The sequence below is a fragment of the Lepisma saccharinum genome, chromosome 14, assembly GCF_977018435.1.
Source record: "Lepisma saccharinum chromosome 14, izLepSacc3.1, whole genome shotgun sequence".
In the NCBI taxonomy this organism is placed as follows: domain Eukaryota; kingdom Metazoa; phylum Arthropoda; class Insecta; order Zygentoma; family Lepismatidae; genus Lepisma; species Lepisma saccharinum.
This window is the reverse complement of record NC_139242.1, coordinates 50,353,308-50,368,324: the sequence shown is the minus strand read 5'-3', so window position 1 is coordinate 50,368,324 and position 15,017 is coordinate 50,353,308. Positions and strand designations below refer to the sequence as shown.

Below are 15,017 nucleotides of genomic sequence, written 5' to 3'. Positions count from 1 at the left end.
GTAATGTGGTTTTATTTCTCTGTGCTGTGAATTGTCTTTGCCTAACACTATCCCTGTACCTGAGAGGAGTCTGTGTACTTCACCGAGTCTCATCGTTCACCGCTGAGTATTATTAAGTTAATATTAATAGTAAAATAATACGACGCGTGAAGTAACATTGTGTGCGTATAGAACGTGTCAAGATGTTTGTTCCGTGTGGAAAGGTTCACAAATTTAGTAAGGAAGGAGGAAGAGGAAGCCTCAATGATTGGCTCTTGTAGGAGGAGGTGCGAAGTGAGCATCGAACAGGATAAGATAGGCTGTAGACAGTGAACTGGGCGAGTCAGTGTGGCTTTCATCAGGGCCGTATCAAGGTTTGTGGAGACCCCTGGGCAAATTTTTTTGTGGGGGGCTCCCCATTTTGTTTACTAGGAGCTTTATTAGCTTAATATGTTAACCACCAATTTTCAGCAGTTAAAATAGTATACCTGATTTTAGAATCAGTAGTCATTCACAATCGAGCATATCGCAGATAGGTTTGTAGGGAGAATAGCGCAGTAAAATAAAGTTACAGGACGAAAATTGTAGCGCTATAGCAGCAGTAAAGTTCTGCATCTAAATGTCTACAGTATATTATGAAGAGTGAACACCGTAACTACAATATATGGTAAATACTAAGGGGGTTCAGACGGAAACAGAATTGAGCAGTCAATTACGTACAATTCTCGTACGTAAGTACAGTACATATTTTTTTATAAATGATATTATTTACAATTAAGAGTAAATATGTCACTACATATGCACGGTCCATCTACTGGACAATTACCGACAGGTTCATTGTGGAAATTGTAGTAACTACACTTTCTTCAAGAAAATTCCCAAAGGCTTAATACTTATAGTAGACACACTTTTCTTACCTTTTTCGCTGAAAATTCATCTACTATATCATCGAAGTCCAATTCACGAAGAAGTTCATGTTCAATGCTTAATAAACAAAGATTCGATGAGCGATCCTGTCCCATGGCAGAACGAAACCTGTTTTTCACTAATTTCATTTTTGAGAAAGATCTTTTTCTCTGCTGCAGTATGTTACCATTAAGACCAAATACATTCTAAAGAGAAGTTCGACATTGGGAAATGTATTGCAGAACGGATCCTTACATACAATATTATACATGGACAGTTCCATTGGGATGTCTTCCTGATGTTTGACATTGCTACTGCTTAGAACTCACAGTTCTAATACGATGTTATTAACAAAAGGAAGTTATGTACTTCGTTGGATTATTTATTATCTTAATCGTATCTGAGAATTGATTGTTTAAATAAGTGTGTCTTATTTCCACATCACGGCCAAACCAATCCATGGTATAAAGTATACTGAGCTTCATATATCTACAAACAGATTGACTGAGAGCTGTGCTACAATTGGATCCAGAAGAGTGCAGACATACGACAATATTGATTTTTTTTATTCTTAAAATACAACTTATGTAATTTTACACAAGCATAGCCAGCTGGTTAAAATATTTTTTTGGTGGAGGCCCTTCAGAACTTCCTTTTGGTGGGGGCCCCAGGGCAATTGCCCCAGTTGCCCATAGGTTAATCCGGCCCTGGCTTTGATACTCGACACCAAGTCTTGATATGGGCAGCCAATTCCTACCATCGGCGGGATCTCCCTATAACAGTAGGTTAGGGTTGGACTAATGGCCGAGAATATGTAGCTGAACATTTGGCAGTGCAGATCCCAACACATCCCCAAGAAGATTGGTAACCTTAACATAGTGTTACATGCTTTTAGGTCATTTCCTTCCTACCTGCGGCAGATGACTCGGCAACTTGTCCCTCGGGCAACAGCACCAGAAAGTGTTCATTTCCACAATGGAAAATGGTGACTTGTTTTCTGAAGTCTTCCTGCATGTATTCACCTACGGTAGTGATTCGCCAGCCAATGTATATCCTATAATTCGGCAAAGAGCTCATACTCTGTAATAGGGAATTGAAAATAGTCAAGTAAGCAAAAACGCAAAATGTAAGCTCCGTAATTGAGAACAGGGAGAGTCGAACTGAAAATTTGACCCGTGAAATTGGAAATATTAACTTAAATATGACCAAAGCCTATTGTCTCCTTTACGTTTTATCTTGTTTGAAAGGAAGTAAGCCAGGTGAACTTCAGCAATTTCTTCCGCAATTGACATTTCTTATGTTCTAAACACACTTGGACATGCACTGATTTTGACAATAAAGTATAACCTTTCTCTCACAATTTCAATTGGAAGCGCCAACTTGCTAAGAATAATAACTTTTAATTTCGTTACTAGATATTTACAAAAGTTACTCAGTTGCAGATACTAATTTCAAGTTGTAACTAGTTAAGGTTACTCAAAATAAGTAAGCGAGTTACTTCCAGAAGTTGATACTTAGCCTACACATCTGAAGTATATACCACTGCTTCTGTTTTGGGGACCCTGTCTAAACAATATATATCCATGAATTCAAATCGATATAAAAGGAGGACACTTATATCCCCATCAGTGTTATACTTGTAGCAGTAACCCCTATTTTTCCAGTGGACTCGTCCAGTTAGCACATGCGCAAGAGCGTCGATTGTCTCGACTAATAAAGATGGACTGTGTATTCATCACATTCGTACTATGAAGTCTGCACACTCACAGTAGTTTTCAATCGATGCTGTCCCTTGAAAACCGAAAACTTATTCACGATCTGCTCAGTAGCCATTGCTCAGCCGAATGTTTCAAACATTAAATGACGAATTTGTTACTGGATGCTACTGCCACCTAGTGGCGTACTTCCGAACCTCAAGTAATCAGGGCATAATCTCGCTATGAGCGGTGTGTGGTTGGAAACAGTGTAGAGGACATTTGAGTTTGGTTTATCCTCGTATTTTCTACACAGATTAAAGTGCGTATATATGCAGACATTTTAGTAAAAACACACAAAAATACATATCAGAACTCGTGAGTGAGTAGGGAATAATTAAAACTTGACTGGCATAACACAGATGGTCAGTTGCCTCATTAATATCTTTCATCTCTCCAAATATCGATCTGCTATCTCGGCTGGAAAGTCCTGGCCACGTCATGGATATTTATTGTGTTTTTTTTCTCATTTCATCTAATTTCAACATTTAACCTCGTAGCTGCGATTAGGCTAAAGAGGTTGAAGAGCGACGTTAATTGTCTTTAATAATAAACTACATACAAAAATTGTTTATACACATGTTTAGCTCTGTGTATGAGTATATAGATAGTTAACTCTTCTTAATTTTCTGTTTCCACGTGCATGATAGAGAATAATGTGAAGGTTCTTTTCCCATTTCTTGGTATTGAACTGTCCAGTAAGGTTAAATAAGATGTAATGATTCTTCTGCAATTGAGCAATAATATGTTCCTCTTAAAAGCTGTATTTCTTATTCTCCAACCACACCATCTTTACAGTGGACAGATTATTGTGTCGTATATAATACTTGCCTTTTACATTTCTACAAGCTCAGTTTAGTTTTGCTAAAATTTTCATATTATTTTGCATGATTAACACCATAGTTTCTGGAAGCTTATAGCAATGCATAAATTTGAGCAGACATTTGTAGGGAAGGGAAATTTTGTGGCTGCTTGAAGTTTGTAAAGGGTGTAACAATGTCTGGGTACCGCAAGCAATTATTTTTATCTCATTTAGATATATATTTACTTTTTGATATAATAATATTGCTAATACTGTACAGATATGTTGTAGGTTTATGTAAAAAAAAAAATATTACCATTACTAAATCAGATTCACCTTTCCTTTTACCTGTATCACATATGACATATGTTGTTATGAAAAACTGCGTTGAAATACAAAGAGATTTGTTTCCTCAATAAACTTAATCTGGAGAACAAATTTTATTCACAGTTCACAAAATATCGAAATTCTGATAGTGGGTCTGAACAAGATAAGTATGAAAGAAATTAAGAGGATTTGTAACAAATGCAAATCAACTATAATTTGTAAAAAATATTTAATACCAGGAGCAAGTAATAAATACATCATGGATTATAAAAGGATTAGCATAAAATAAATAATATAATAATAGATCCTATACTATATTAGTAACACTGAGATGTTAGTCTGGTAATGTTTTCGACTACAGCAAGAAAGTTGTGTGGAGGGGTAAAGAAATCTACATTTTCATTGGTTTTGCGTTGTGTGTCAAGAAACTTGAAGAATACTGTGGGTCTTTTTTTTTGCGCATGCATTGTCATGTCTTGCTTTCTCCCCATTATCCAAGTCTGATATGGTATCTATAGAATACGGACTATCCGAAGAAGTAGAGGGTTAATTTAGTGTATTCTGATGTAAAGGTGGAAGCATGTTCTATGTTATACAAAGGTTAATCAACTACGATATTGGTTCACTCGGGGTGAGGGGTAGATGTGAATTCAGCTGACTAATTTAAAAAAAGAAGCTTCGTTGCCTCGATCTGGAGTTTTGACCACAGTCCGGACTGTAGTTCGTCGGGCTGCAGCTAACTCGTCCGTCCGGAGAAGGGACGAACACGTACCCTGGGGGGCATCTACCCCTGTCCACAATGCACCCGTTCACGCACACGATGTAGCTCGCGCAGTCGCCGGGGGAGTTGGGGTCGGCGAAGGCCCCGTCCCTCGACGGACACGCGCTCATCTCCTCAACGGGACCATCATAGTTCACATCGGGGTTGACACCGTTGCACCTCACGAAGTAAGAGTTCATGCACCGTCCTGCACCGTCGTTGAAGGCCTCTCCGAAGTTGCAGGTGCGGGACACCGGCACCAGCTGACGTCCGCGCGCACCAAAGCTCTTGCACTCGTAGTACCTGGTGCAATCGTGAGAGGAGGTGTCTGCGAAGTTACCCTCGTACGGACACTGGAAGGCAGGCGGGGGAGGTTGCTGGAAACACTCTGGAGGAGCCATAAGCGTCGACACGCACGTCTGGAACGTGTTGCTGAACCTCGTGTTCCCTCCGCACAGCCTCCTGATCGGCGATCCTCCGGGTCTTAGACACACTATGTAACCGGAACAGTCGTGGAGCTCCGGATCGGCGAAGAGGCCTCGGCTCCGGCAGACGAACGGTGGTCGCTGGCCCGGATGACCGGAATGCCCCGGAGGGGTCCTGGAATGCGAGCATGCATATGATTCCGAGACGCACGTTCCTTGATAAGCGTCGCAGAAGCTCGCCCCGCCATTGTTCTGACAGTTGAAGCTCAGTATCGGAGTTGAGGTTCCGTCAAGGTTCATGTTGCATAGGAGAAGCGTGCTGCACCCTAGGCAGTTGACGCCTGGATTGCGACATTGGGTGTGCTGGGGTAAAGGCGCTGGGATTAAGTACGGATCGTCGATTGGCGATCGTGCTGTAGTGGCGCATCTGTTAGCCTGTAAAATAAATAATTATAATAAATCAAATTTCTCACTATGCTCTCAAAATTTTCAGGTTTATTCAAATTTAGTTAGGGAAACTGAGGAGCAAGTAATTAAGAGTAATGCTCGTGATTTCGCAAACGTCACAGTTATTTAGCATATAATCCTGGACGCTATTTTAGGAGATGGAGAACTTTTCAAGTCTCTTCTCCCCCCCTCCCAAAGTTAAGCCTCAGGGTTGATTCTTCCCCCTCAAAATTAGGCCCAAATTTGTTTTACCCCCTCAAAATTTGGTCCCAAAGTTACGCTCGTGTGGGAATCTCTGGAGCAGAACCGCGCATAAAGGTAGAACAGGGAAGAAAGTGGGCGGAGCGAAGCAGTACACGCTGCTGGAAAGGCTGGTAACGGCAGTCGCTTTCCCCCTCCACGCAATCCTGTTCCCTCGCACTACTTGCGTAGAGTCTTGCTTTCGTTCCCTCGCTCCAGCAATTCCCTGGACAGAGTATAGTGTGCGTTTGTGCCTAATTTACGCTTACATTTCGGGAAAAGCTTACCCTGCACATCATTTCACGTTCCTTTGTTTACTCTTGTCAAGAACTCTACCATGGTTTCAGAGCTGTTTATTGTGAGCATTCTTATCTTTGCGCCTAAGTATTGTTGCAGTGACATCAATTTAACCTGTGGCCATTTCTTTATTGTCAGTTCAGCAGAGTTACTTTCCTTCTTGCAGTGACCCCTCCGATGACGCAGTGGTAGCATCGTCGCCTTGTAACCAAGGGGTCCCGGGTTCGATACTCGATGGAGATACAAGTGGTTCGGATCCCGCTTTATTCTGTAGGTCCAGTCCCGATTAGCCTTACTGTGCACAAAGTGGAACATTCATTTAGAATTCGAGATGGCCATGTGTAAATATGTATCTTGCTCTACATGAATATTATTAATTAAATTCAGTTGTTTATCTATGTACCAACATTTGCAATACTTTGATCAATGTAACGTTATGGACGTTTTTGCAACTCAATATGCCAGCCGGAAGTCCACAGCAATTGGTGTGAACTTCAGTATTGTTGATGTCATGTGTCTGTATTTCATCGCTCAATTTTATCCCTTAACATTTCCCCATTCTTTTTCTCCTGAGTATTGTACTACAGTTTGTTTACTATTCCTCACATCTATTGACAAGGCATCCTCAAAGGGAAGTGCTGTCGTTAATTATCTCATGGTACACAGTGTATGATATTACATGCATATTTGTTTAACTACCATTTCGAAATTGAATACAATTTCTCTGTTGAGAGCAGGAACGAACAGGCAGCAAAGGTCTGTTCTGGCATTTTTGTTAACCCGACTCATATCAGAATAATGAGAAGAGAAGAAAAGGATTGTGTTTCCATTTTCGTTAGAAATTCGCTTTTATTTATTCAGAGCCTCTTCTGAATCTCTCTATACTACAGTCTGTCTAATGTTATTTATTTATTGAGTGGCAGATTAACTTCTTTGGAGTAGAGTGTATGAGTGTACGTACACGTGTATATTCTTTAATTTGACTCCCCTAGCTTGAAGTTGTTATTTACAATTATAGGTAACAAAATATTCGAAAACTCTCACATAAATCACCCGTTTTAGTTTTTATTAAAACTTAATGAATGTAGCATTCAAAGAAGGACATAGTTGATATGGGGAACAAACAACTCATTTATCCTCTTCTTTCACCCATCTCGTGTAAATTACGCTTTATAATTGCAAAACTTATATCCATTAAACTATCCAATTATAAGAATGTTCTTGACGCCAGATATCAAAGTTTTGTTGAATTCTGAAACCATCGGGCAGAAACAAAAATCTGACAAAATAACGCATTTTCAAATTAATACCTGAAAACTCTGAAACATTTTATATGTGCGATAGTTAGTGTCTAGTATCAGATAAAGAGGGCTCTGCATACCGAGGGGTCCCGGGTTCGAATCCCAGCCTGGACATGGGTGTTCTCTGCGAGTGTCCCCTTCATCAATTTCATCATATCGTGACGTATAGTTTACGACCCGCATCTCCACGTACCTCAAGGGAACTGGGATCGAACCTGGGTAGTGTAGCTCATTCATCATTTATCCTCACTAACGGCGTACTCGCTATTCATGGTGAGCTTAATGGCAACATGCGAGAGGTGATAAATTTACACACAAATGGCAAAACACAACACTTGAATTTTATACGCTCGAAGAAAGGAGCAGCCTGGTAAAATGGAATGATATACCGCACCTGTCTCTGCCTGGAGTTCGGCGGTGAGCGATTATGGTCGTGAGTGTACAGTGTCTCAAGAGTTCGACTTGTAACTCGCTCCAACGTTTCCTCGCTCAATCCTCGTTTTGCACCTCTCAACGTTCGCTCTCAAACTGCCTCATGACCTCTCTTGTCCCAGATATTTATTGTCATAGATTTTACTAAGCAATGTGGAGTCAGTCACCTGTATTCTCTTCCTGGGTTTCACCTGCTCACATGTTTACGGCGTTGGTGTCCCAGTAAAGCTTGGGTAATATCTAACACCGCATTTCTTATTGTCGGGTTCCTGTCTGGAAAATGATGGCCAGGGTCTGGGATTTTGAGCTGTTTTAATCAATATTTGAGGATTATTACGATATTATATCATCACTCTTCGTGACGATTAGCCAAGAGTGGCAGAAAAGCGAAGTAAAATAACCTTAATCAACCCATCCAGCTTCTTTACAAGTTCCAAGCGGCCTGTCCACCGCGATGTACCTACGCAGGCCAGATTGGTTGTGAATGCTACAAATGGCTGCAGTAATGTTATACGATCATATGAACACAAATGTTTTAGAAAGTGAAGCACTTTATGAGCAGTGTTTAGGTGAAAAACACAGCAAATTGGCGTTTCTGTAGGTCATAATTTGATACATTTATTGGCCAAAATTTACATAGGACCAACCTTCCTGACATTTGCCAGAACTTTCAGATTGTGGTGGCTGTTGAAGGTAAATAAGTAAATATAGTAATAACGCTTACAGTAACAAAATAAAAATATAGTAATTACTGAATTATGACATTCATCGGGTCGTATTACCTTTGTTTCTGAAACGCAAGTTCCATCCTTCGCAGAGAATACGGTGTCTGGTTTGCATGTCCACACCCCTGCCAGCTTCAGGGATGTCCCGTTCCTCACGCAGACGCGGAAAGTTCTGCAGTCCGACGGATGCGGCAGGATTCCGGCTCTCTCGCACTTTTCATTAGACCTGAAATATGAAATTAAATATGTGTAGGGGTCATAATTGTTGTTGGTTGTCACCGAGCTTCCTCTTTATTAACGTGTTGGAGGCGAGCTAACAGCGCCATAATTCTCAAAGTAATCGCTGAAACAATGTTGGCAGGCTGGATGGTGCTGTTCAGTAACTTGAAATTGATTCAGTACTTGAAATCATGTATGAGACTGCGGAGTGTCGAGAGATATTGATGGAATAGTTTACCATAAGGTAAATCCGTCCTGTGTTGTTTTTCACATTTTCCTGTATTTGAGGTTCAAAGTAGAAAGTTATGACATTATCACATCCCAAAAGTACGCCACTGGTGACACATACAGGGCACATAAAAAACTGAAACTTGCATATTTAGTATAAAATAACTATTTATGAGAGAAGTCAGTATGTTTCAACTTAATGCTCAGATAAGCTGATGAGTACTGGACTTACAATTTAAAGTGGGATTAGAACCACTGAGCAGTACACTGGCAACACTGAATTAAAATTTCAGATCATAATGTGCGAAGTCTTGTAGTACGTTTTCGTAACGATTTAGATAAATAAAAGTACAGAAAAATTTACTATTTGAATTCTGTATTGAAATTTGGAAAAATCTGAATTGTAAACCTGCGTATAGATCCACATGAGAATTTGTTCTGGAGCATTAATCATATAATTCCTATCATCTGAGGGGCTAGAGGAAGAAATGCATTCTTTTATTTCTCAGTCCCCGGAAGCACACTAGGACAATAAATCACCATATGTGCCACACGTGTAGGAAGTAGCAATTCGAGCAAGATTATTGTTGAAACTCCAGTATATATTAATAGAAACTTTCCATGAGAGCTTTTGTAACTGACTTGGTGACCTAGTGATCCGAAGTAATCAATGGAAGATTACCAACATGGTGTCTCATCTACGTCGTTCTGCTACATGCCACTTTCTACAAGTCTTATATCTTACTTGCATTACTTCAAACGTGACATGCAAGAATATTGACAGGTTCATGCATGACGTACATGCGCCAAACTTTAAACAGTGTTGACGAATTTGGCAATGAAAGAACAAATACACAAGCTGTTGTACAAGGAAAACACATAGTAGCTGAAAAATACAGAATGATGGTGCGTTTTCATTCTTTTCAATTGAAAGTATTCACATACCAAATAAATTATTCCTTAAACTACCATGAAAGTACACACAGAGTGTGGGGATTCGTAGCGTGGAAACCTTCTCTCCTAATTTGGATGTTCCGATATATTGATAAAATAATTCAACTAAACTGACCTGTGGAATAAAGTTTTGAAGAGGTTAGAAACGAAATTTCCGGTCTAGAAAACTAGACAACAATAGCGATGTGATTAAATGTGCCGACAAGGTGTCACACATCAAAACAGCTTCAAACTTTGCACTACAAAATTTAGTTTGGAAATAAGTTAATGACATCCCAACTGCAAATAAGTAACTCTACATGCTCCATGACAGCAGACTTTACAACATGTACAAAAGTGTTTATATTACGTAGTCGTCAAAAGTAATGATCTGATAGGTTGCGATGGGCACCAGTATTAGAATTTCAGCCTCATTTCGTAATTTAAAATCACAGGTTGTGAATCCCAAGGCACATCCATCAGGCCACGTCAGCGAAAACAAGGCAAGTCTCCTTCTTCGATTGAGGTTTACCAGTTATCGAAGGCCAAAATTCATTCTACAGGACTAAAACTTTTCGGCTCCCAATTCTGTTCTCCTTAAAAATTGGCAAGAACTTCAGTCAATTCTCATTTTGTTTAATGTTGTCTTAATTACCTCATGAATGAATATATGTTGACTTTCTTTGAGCTTTATAATTTAGCCTTAGACAGTACATCAGACCAAAGCAATATTATCAATTAAGTACGAAAGTTCAGAGAACCTCATTACCTTAGTTACCCGTACCTTACCTGACTAATTTTGAAGGTAATTTTCAAAAATGTGAATCGTTAATTTTCTATCTAATTTGATATCAAATTAAGTTTTCCATTACTTTTACTGTCTTCATAATTATATTTTATTCTTAGCATAAACAAAAAACCTACTTGCAAAATAAAAATATGCATGTTGAGTTGTTATTTTGTCATTAGTTAAATTATGCATGATGTGTTTATAATTTTACTTATCATTGCATGTGCATTAGCAAATGAAACGTGCTTGTTACTTGTGATACATATTGTTTTATTTTACTGATGTAATAATTATTTTTATATGTCCTCTATAATTGTTATGAGCATGCTAAGTCCCTGTACGATTTTTCTAGCATTAGCAAGCATGCAGTTTGGCACTCTGGCCATAATTGAAGTGGAAGGTTCTGAGCAGATAAACGTGAGTATCAAGATTTAATTTTGAGCGAGTTTGCGTGTGTGTGTGTGTGTGTGTATGTATGTATGTATGTATGTATGTATGTACAGTATGTGTGTGAAATAGAGGGAATGTGTGAAGCTTTCTTTTCGTTTTATGCTTTTGTTTATGTTGCATGTAATGCAACTGCTTTCAGTTGCATTTTTCTGAACATTGTGTTTGTAAGTTACGCATCTTCTTATTAGCAGCTATGTAACTATACATACAGGGTGAGTCAAAAGTCAGGTTACATAGGAAAACAAATACGTGCACACGAACATACCCATCATTGATATGCATGCTTCAATTCGACGCTCCCAATCCTAATTGTCTTAGCGTACATGATAGTCTTTACGTGTCCCCACAAGTCTGGCGACAGTGGTGGCCTGATTCTTTAGTCACCCTTTATAATTGTTGATTACTCCGTTCAACACTACTGACACCGTTTGTTTTCCCTCCATTTGAGCTAACATTTCACTGTACTTACCGGATTTATCGATGCGCCTTTTTGACTATTTTTTTTCTGAATCAGGGAATTAAGAGTGGCCTGGAGGTTGGCATGAAAGTAGTTTCCTGGCCCGATGCGATACAGAGACACCTAGCGACATATCAGGGGACTAGGAAGAGAACCTTCCTCCCTTCACCACCCCCTCCCCTCCGCGTGACTCCCGCAGTGAGGTTTCCAGGAAAAGGACACCCACCTGTTTCTTTTCATTCTGGTTTCGGAGGCTAAAATTTCTCCACTGGCAAAGCAATTCGCATTTCACTGCTTGCTGGCTGACTCTTGCATGGAGCGAGACGAGTGGCAGGCTCCAGAGACAGAACCTTCATCACTGAAGTTTTGATTGAATACATTTGGTTGATTACAGTGGCTACTATAATTATGTTGAATTTTCTTGTTGAGGTTAGAATTATCAATCGAGAGTAAAGAAGGAGGTAGAGAATATCAGTTGAAAGAAAGTATTTTTTTTGAAAGGGGTGTTTTTTTATACAAAACCGATATATAATAATGATGATGATAATAAGGCAAGAATTAGTAACAATTATTATTTAAACTATTAACGAATCGAGTCCCTATTAGAGATGGGCAGGAGCGAAACTACCTGGAATTTAAAAAGGGGAAACGTGGACATGCGTTATAACATATGGAAAAACTGAAAAGGACAAAGACTGACAAAACAATGTAACAAAATGTACAGTAGTAACAAAGATGTCAGGAAACAATAGTATAATATTGAACTTACACTTTGATGAAGTAGTTTTCTTTGTTATGATCTGAATTAAGTCCCTTTGCACAGTTCTCATCGTTGGAGTTCACAGCAGCTTTAATCGGCCAAGGTTGATTGATTTTGTTTATTTTACTTTGCCTTTCTGCCACTCTTGGCTAATGATGATATGATGTAATCGATGAAGAGACGCTCACGAAGGACACGTATGCCCAGACCGGATTCGAACCCGGGACCACTGGCGTCGTAGCGAAATGAGATAAATACTCCGCCACGGGGCCGGCTAATCGGCCAAGGGTGGGGACAAACTCTCAGTGGTGATGGGAATCCCCTGTGGAAACATATGACCAGTTCCTGCATCACATTAGTTGCTCTCTCCTATTGTGATTTTTCCCAATGTTAATTGATTGCTTCCCAAGTGAAATTTCAGTCCAACTAATTATAGTATGATCTTCAAGATCAGCATTATACGTGTTACAAAGTACTCTTTAAAAAATCCCAGTGAATTGGTCAAAATAAAGTGACAGAATTTCGAGGGAGAGGCCGAGCCTCTGTGGACGCACACATGGCTACGCCAATATACGTAAGTAAACCCGCGGTGCTACAGCCCATGAGGGCCAGAGCCCACCTACCGACTGCCGGCCTCACTTCCAGTCCAACCAGTTGTGTGCGGTCAGCACGGCGAACCCCTAATCTTTGTTGTAGGTTTCCGTGACTCATGCATAGCTTCCCAATCTCCTCACGATGGTGGGTGGCAACCGGTCCTATACACAGGCCGAAATCTCAGGAGAAAAGTTGATACGTTTCCCCTAAGAGACTCGAACCTGCGCGCGTCCCGTAGACGGAGCTCAAAGCATGATGCATCGGACCATACAGTCACGATGCAGAACAGCAGGCCCGTAGCCAGAATTTTATTTCGAGGGGAAGGCTCATCCCTTATCAGCAGCTGCCACCTAAGGGCGAAAAAGTGGCGAATAGAACCCCTGAAGATGAATTTCTCAATATATTACAAGTTATTGTACAAGATGTTTAATGTAAGTAAAATTAATCACCGGTATACCCTATTTTAATTACATATTTGTAGGATTTCGGAACGGTCTTCAGCCTCACCCCCCCCCCCCCCCGGTCACGTGCCTGCGGGAGAAAATATACATAAGTGCTGATCCCTTATTCTGATTGGCGTTTTAAGAATAGAATATCCTTCAGAGCATCTCTAAGACATGGTCTTTTAAAAATCAGTTCTAGAGAAGAAACCTTGTCCAATTCACGTTTTCAACTTGTTTCCTTGTGTAGTTTTTAAAGCAGAGAAAAGTTATTACAATTGGTAATCTGGTGAACATTTCGACGTCGAATATGTAATTGAAACAAAAATGTTAATGTTCTTACCACGATGGTTTTACTGACTGAAAAGTTTATGTTTCACAATTTTGATTGAGCAGAGGGGGCTCTCTCACTGCACCAACCGCCGCCAACCCTATGATAATCGTTTGAGTATCTTGAGTTTCTGTTTTAAGTCTACTTTATATACAGATAGACTAATCGGGACTGGATCTATATTTATAGTGGGATTGAACTAACTGTTAGGCGTCCACCTGATACCAAACTTAGGACATTTTAAATTACAAGGGTCACCTTTACCATTATGCTATAGGGGATGCAAAATATATCTTAAACTAAGAAGAAATTTTGAATGGAATGTAGAACGTAGGAGGCACCGTTCACATTGAAGGGAAAGACGCCAGGAAATTCTCCCTCCACTTTCCTAACCTGTACATCTCTAATTTGATTCTCAGCGAAGGCAAGAATTTTATCCAATATTTTATATCACTTTTGTTATTGTTAATGAAGAATTCGAAATAATAATTTGTCTTTAAATCTCAAGTTAGAAAGTCAGCAAAAATTATGTTTTTATACTAAATTTTACATTAATTGAAGATTTGCAAAGAAACAGTAAACCTTTTTGTTGGTTGATTGATTTAGTGTTTTAAGTCCACTTTATGCACAGTAAGGCTAAGCGGGACTGGATCTACAGTTTAAAGTTGAATCCGAACCACTATGTGCCTCCACCGGGTATCGAACCTTGAACCCTTCGATTACAAGGCGACGACGCTACCACTGCACCATCGGGGAGGCCAGTCCTATCTGCACCGTTGACTCACAAAGTACTACATGTGAGGTAAAACTATCGAAATGTAAAAAGAGGAAGCGCTACCACCCTCCCCGCCTTTTCTACATTTTATTCAAATCGAACACAAATTCTCAAACTCATGATGAATACAAGTCGCTCAAACATCTGAGTATTAAATATTCATGGATAATTCATTTCTACTTGTATAACGTCTATTTACAAGGGCAGTCATTTAGTCCAATCAAATTCCTTCACTTCCTAAGTTGGACCTGTTCATGTTGAACGAGTTTAGACTTTTAATTATTGTTGTTTTTAATCTTGTCATTACGTAGATTCTTTCTTTGTCTTTAGAATTGGTACACTATGTGTATGGGATTTTCTATAGGATTCTGATCAGTCAGAGGCAAGTATTTATGGAAAGTAACTTTACTACTTCTAGTAATTTAATAATACTACACTAGAAATGGTGGTAACAGGATAATCCTTTTGGTGTTAATGCAGAATTGGTGTTGTTTAGCACCATCAGCACTCTTAAATTATGTTACGCGTTACAAAGCTTCTATTTTAAAATTATATCTCAAATGATGCTCTAAATGTGGGAAGATATAGCCTAAATTAATGTTAGCAATATTTGAAGCTTTGACCTTAGAAGAACAATCCTGTTAA

At 39.5% G+C, this 15,017-nt stretch overlaps 1 protein-coding gene across 1 annotated transcript in view; it reads right to left on the bottom strand.

Moving 5' to 3' along the window:
- Positions 1-4,009: 4,009 nt before the first annotated feature.
- The window catches only part of LOC145998537 (uncharacterized), a 28,649-nt gene continuing 17,641 nt past the window's right edge, over positions 4,010-15,017 (bottom strand). The window contains exons 3-4 of the mRNA XM_083134961.1: positions 8,453-8,621; positions 4,010-5,388 (exon numbers count right to left, since the gene is read on the bottom strand). Coding sequence (XP_082991087.1) covers positions 4,432-5,388; positions 8,453-8,621 — 1,126 coding nt within the window. The 3' untranslated portion in view covers positions 4,010-4,431. The remainder of the gene's footprint in view (positions 5,389-8,452; positions 8,622-15,017) is intronic.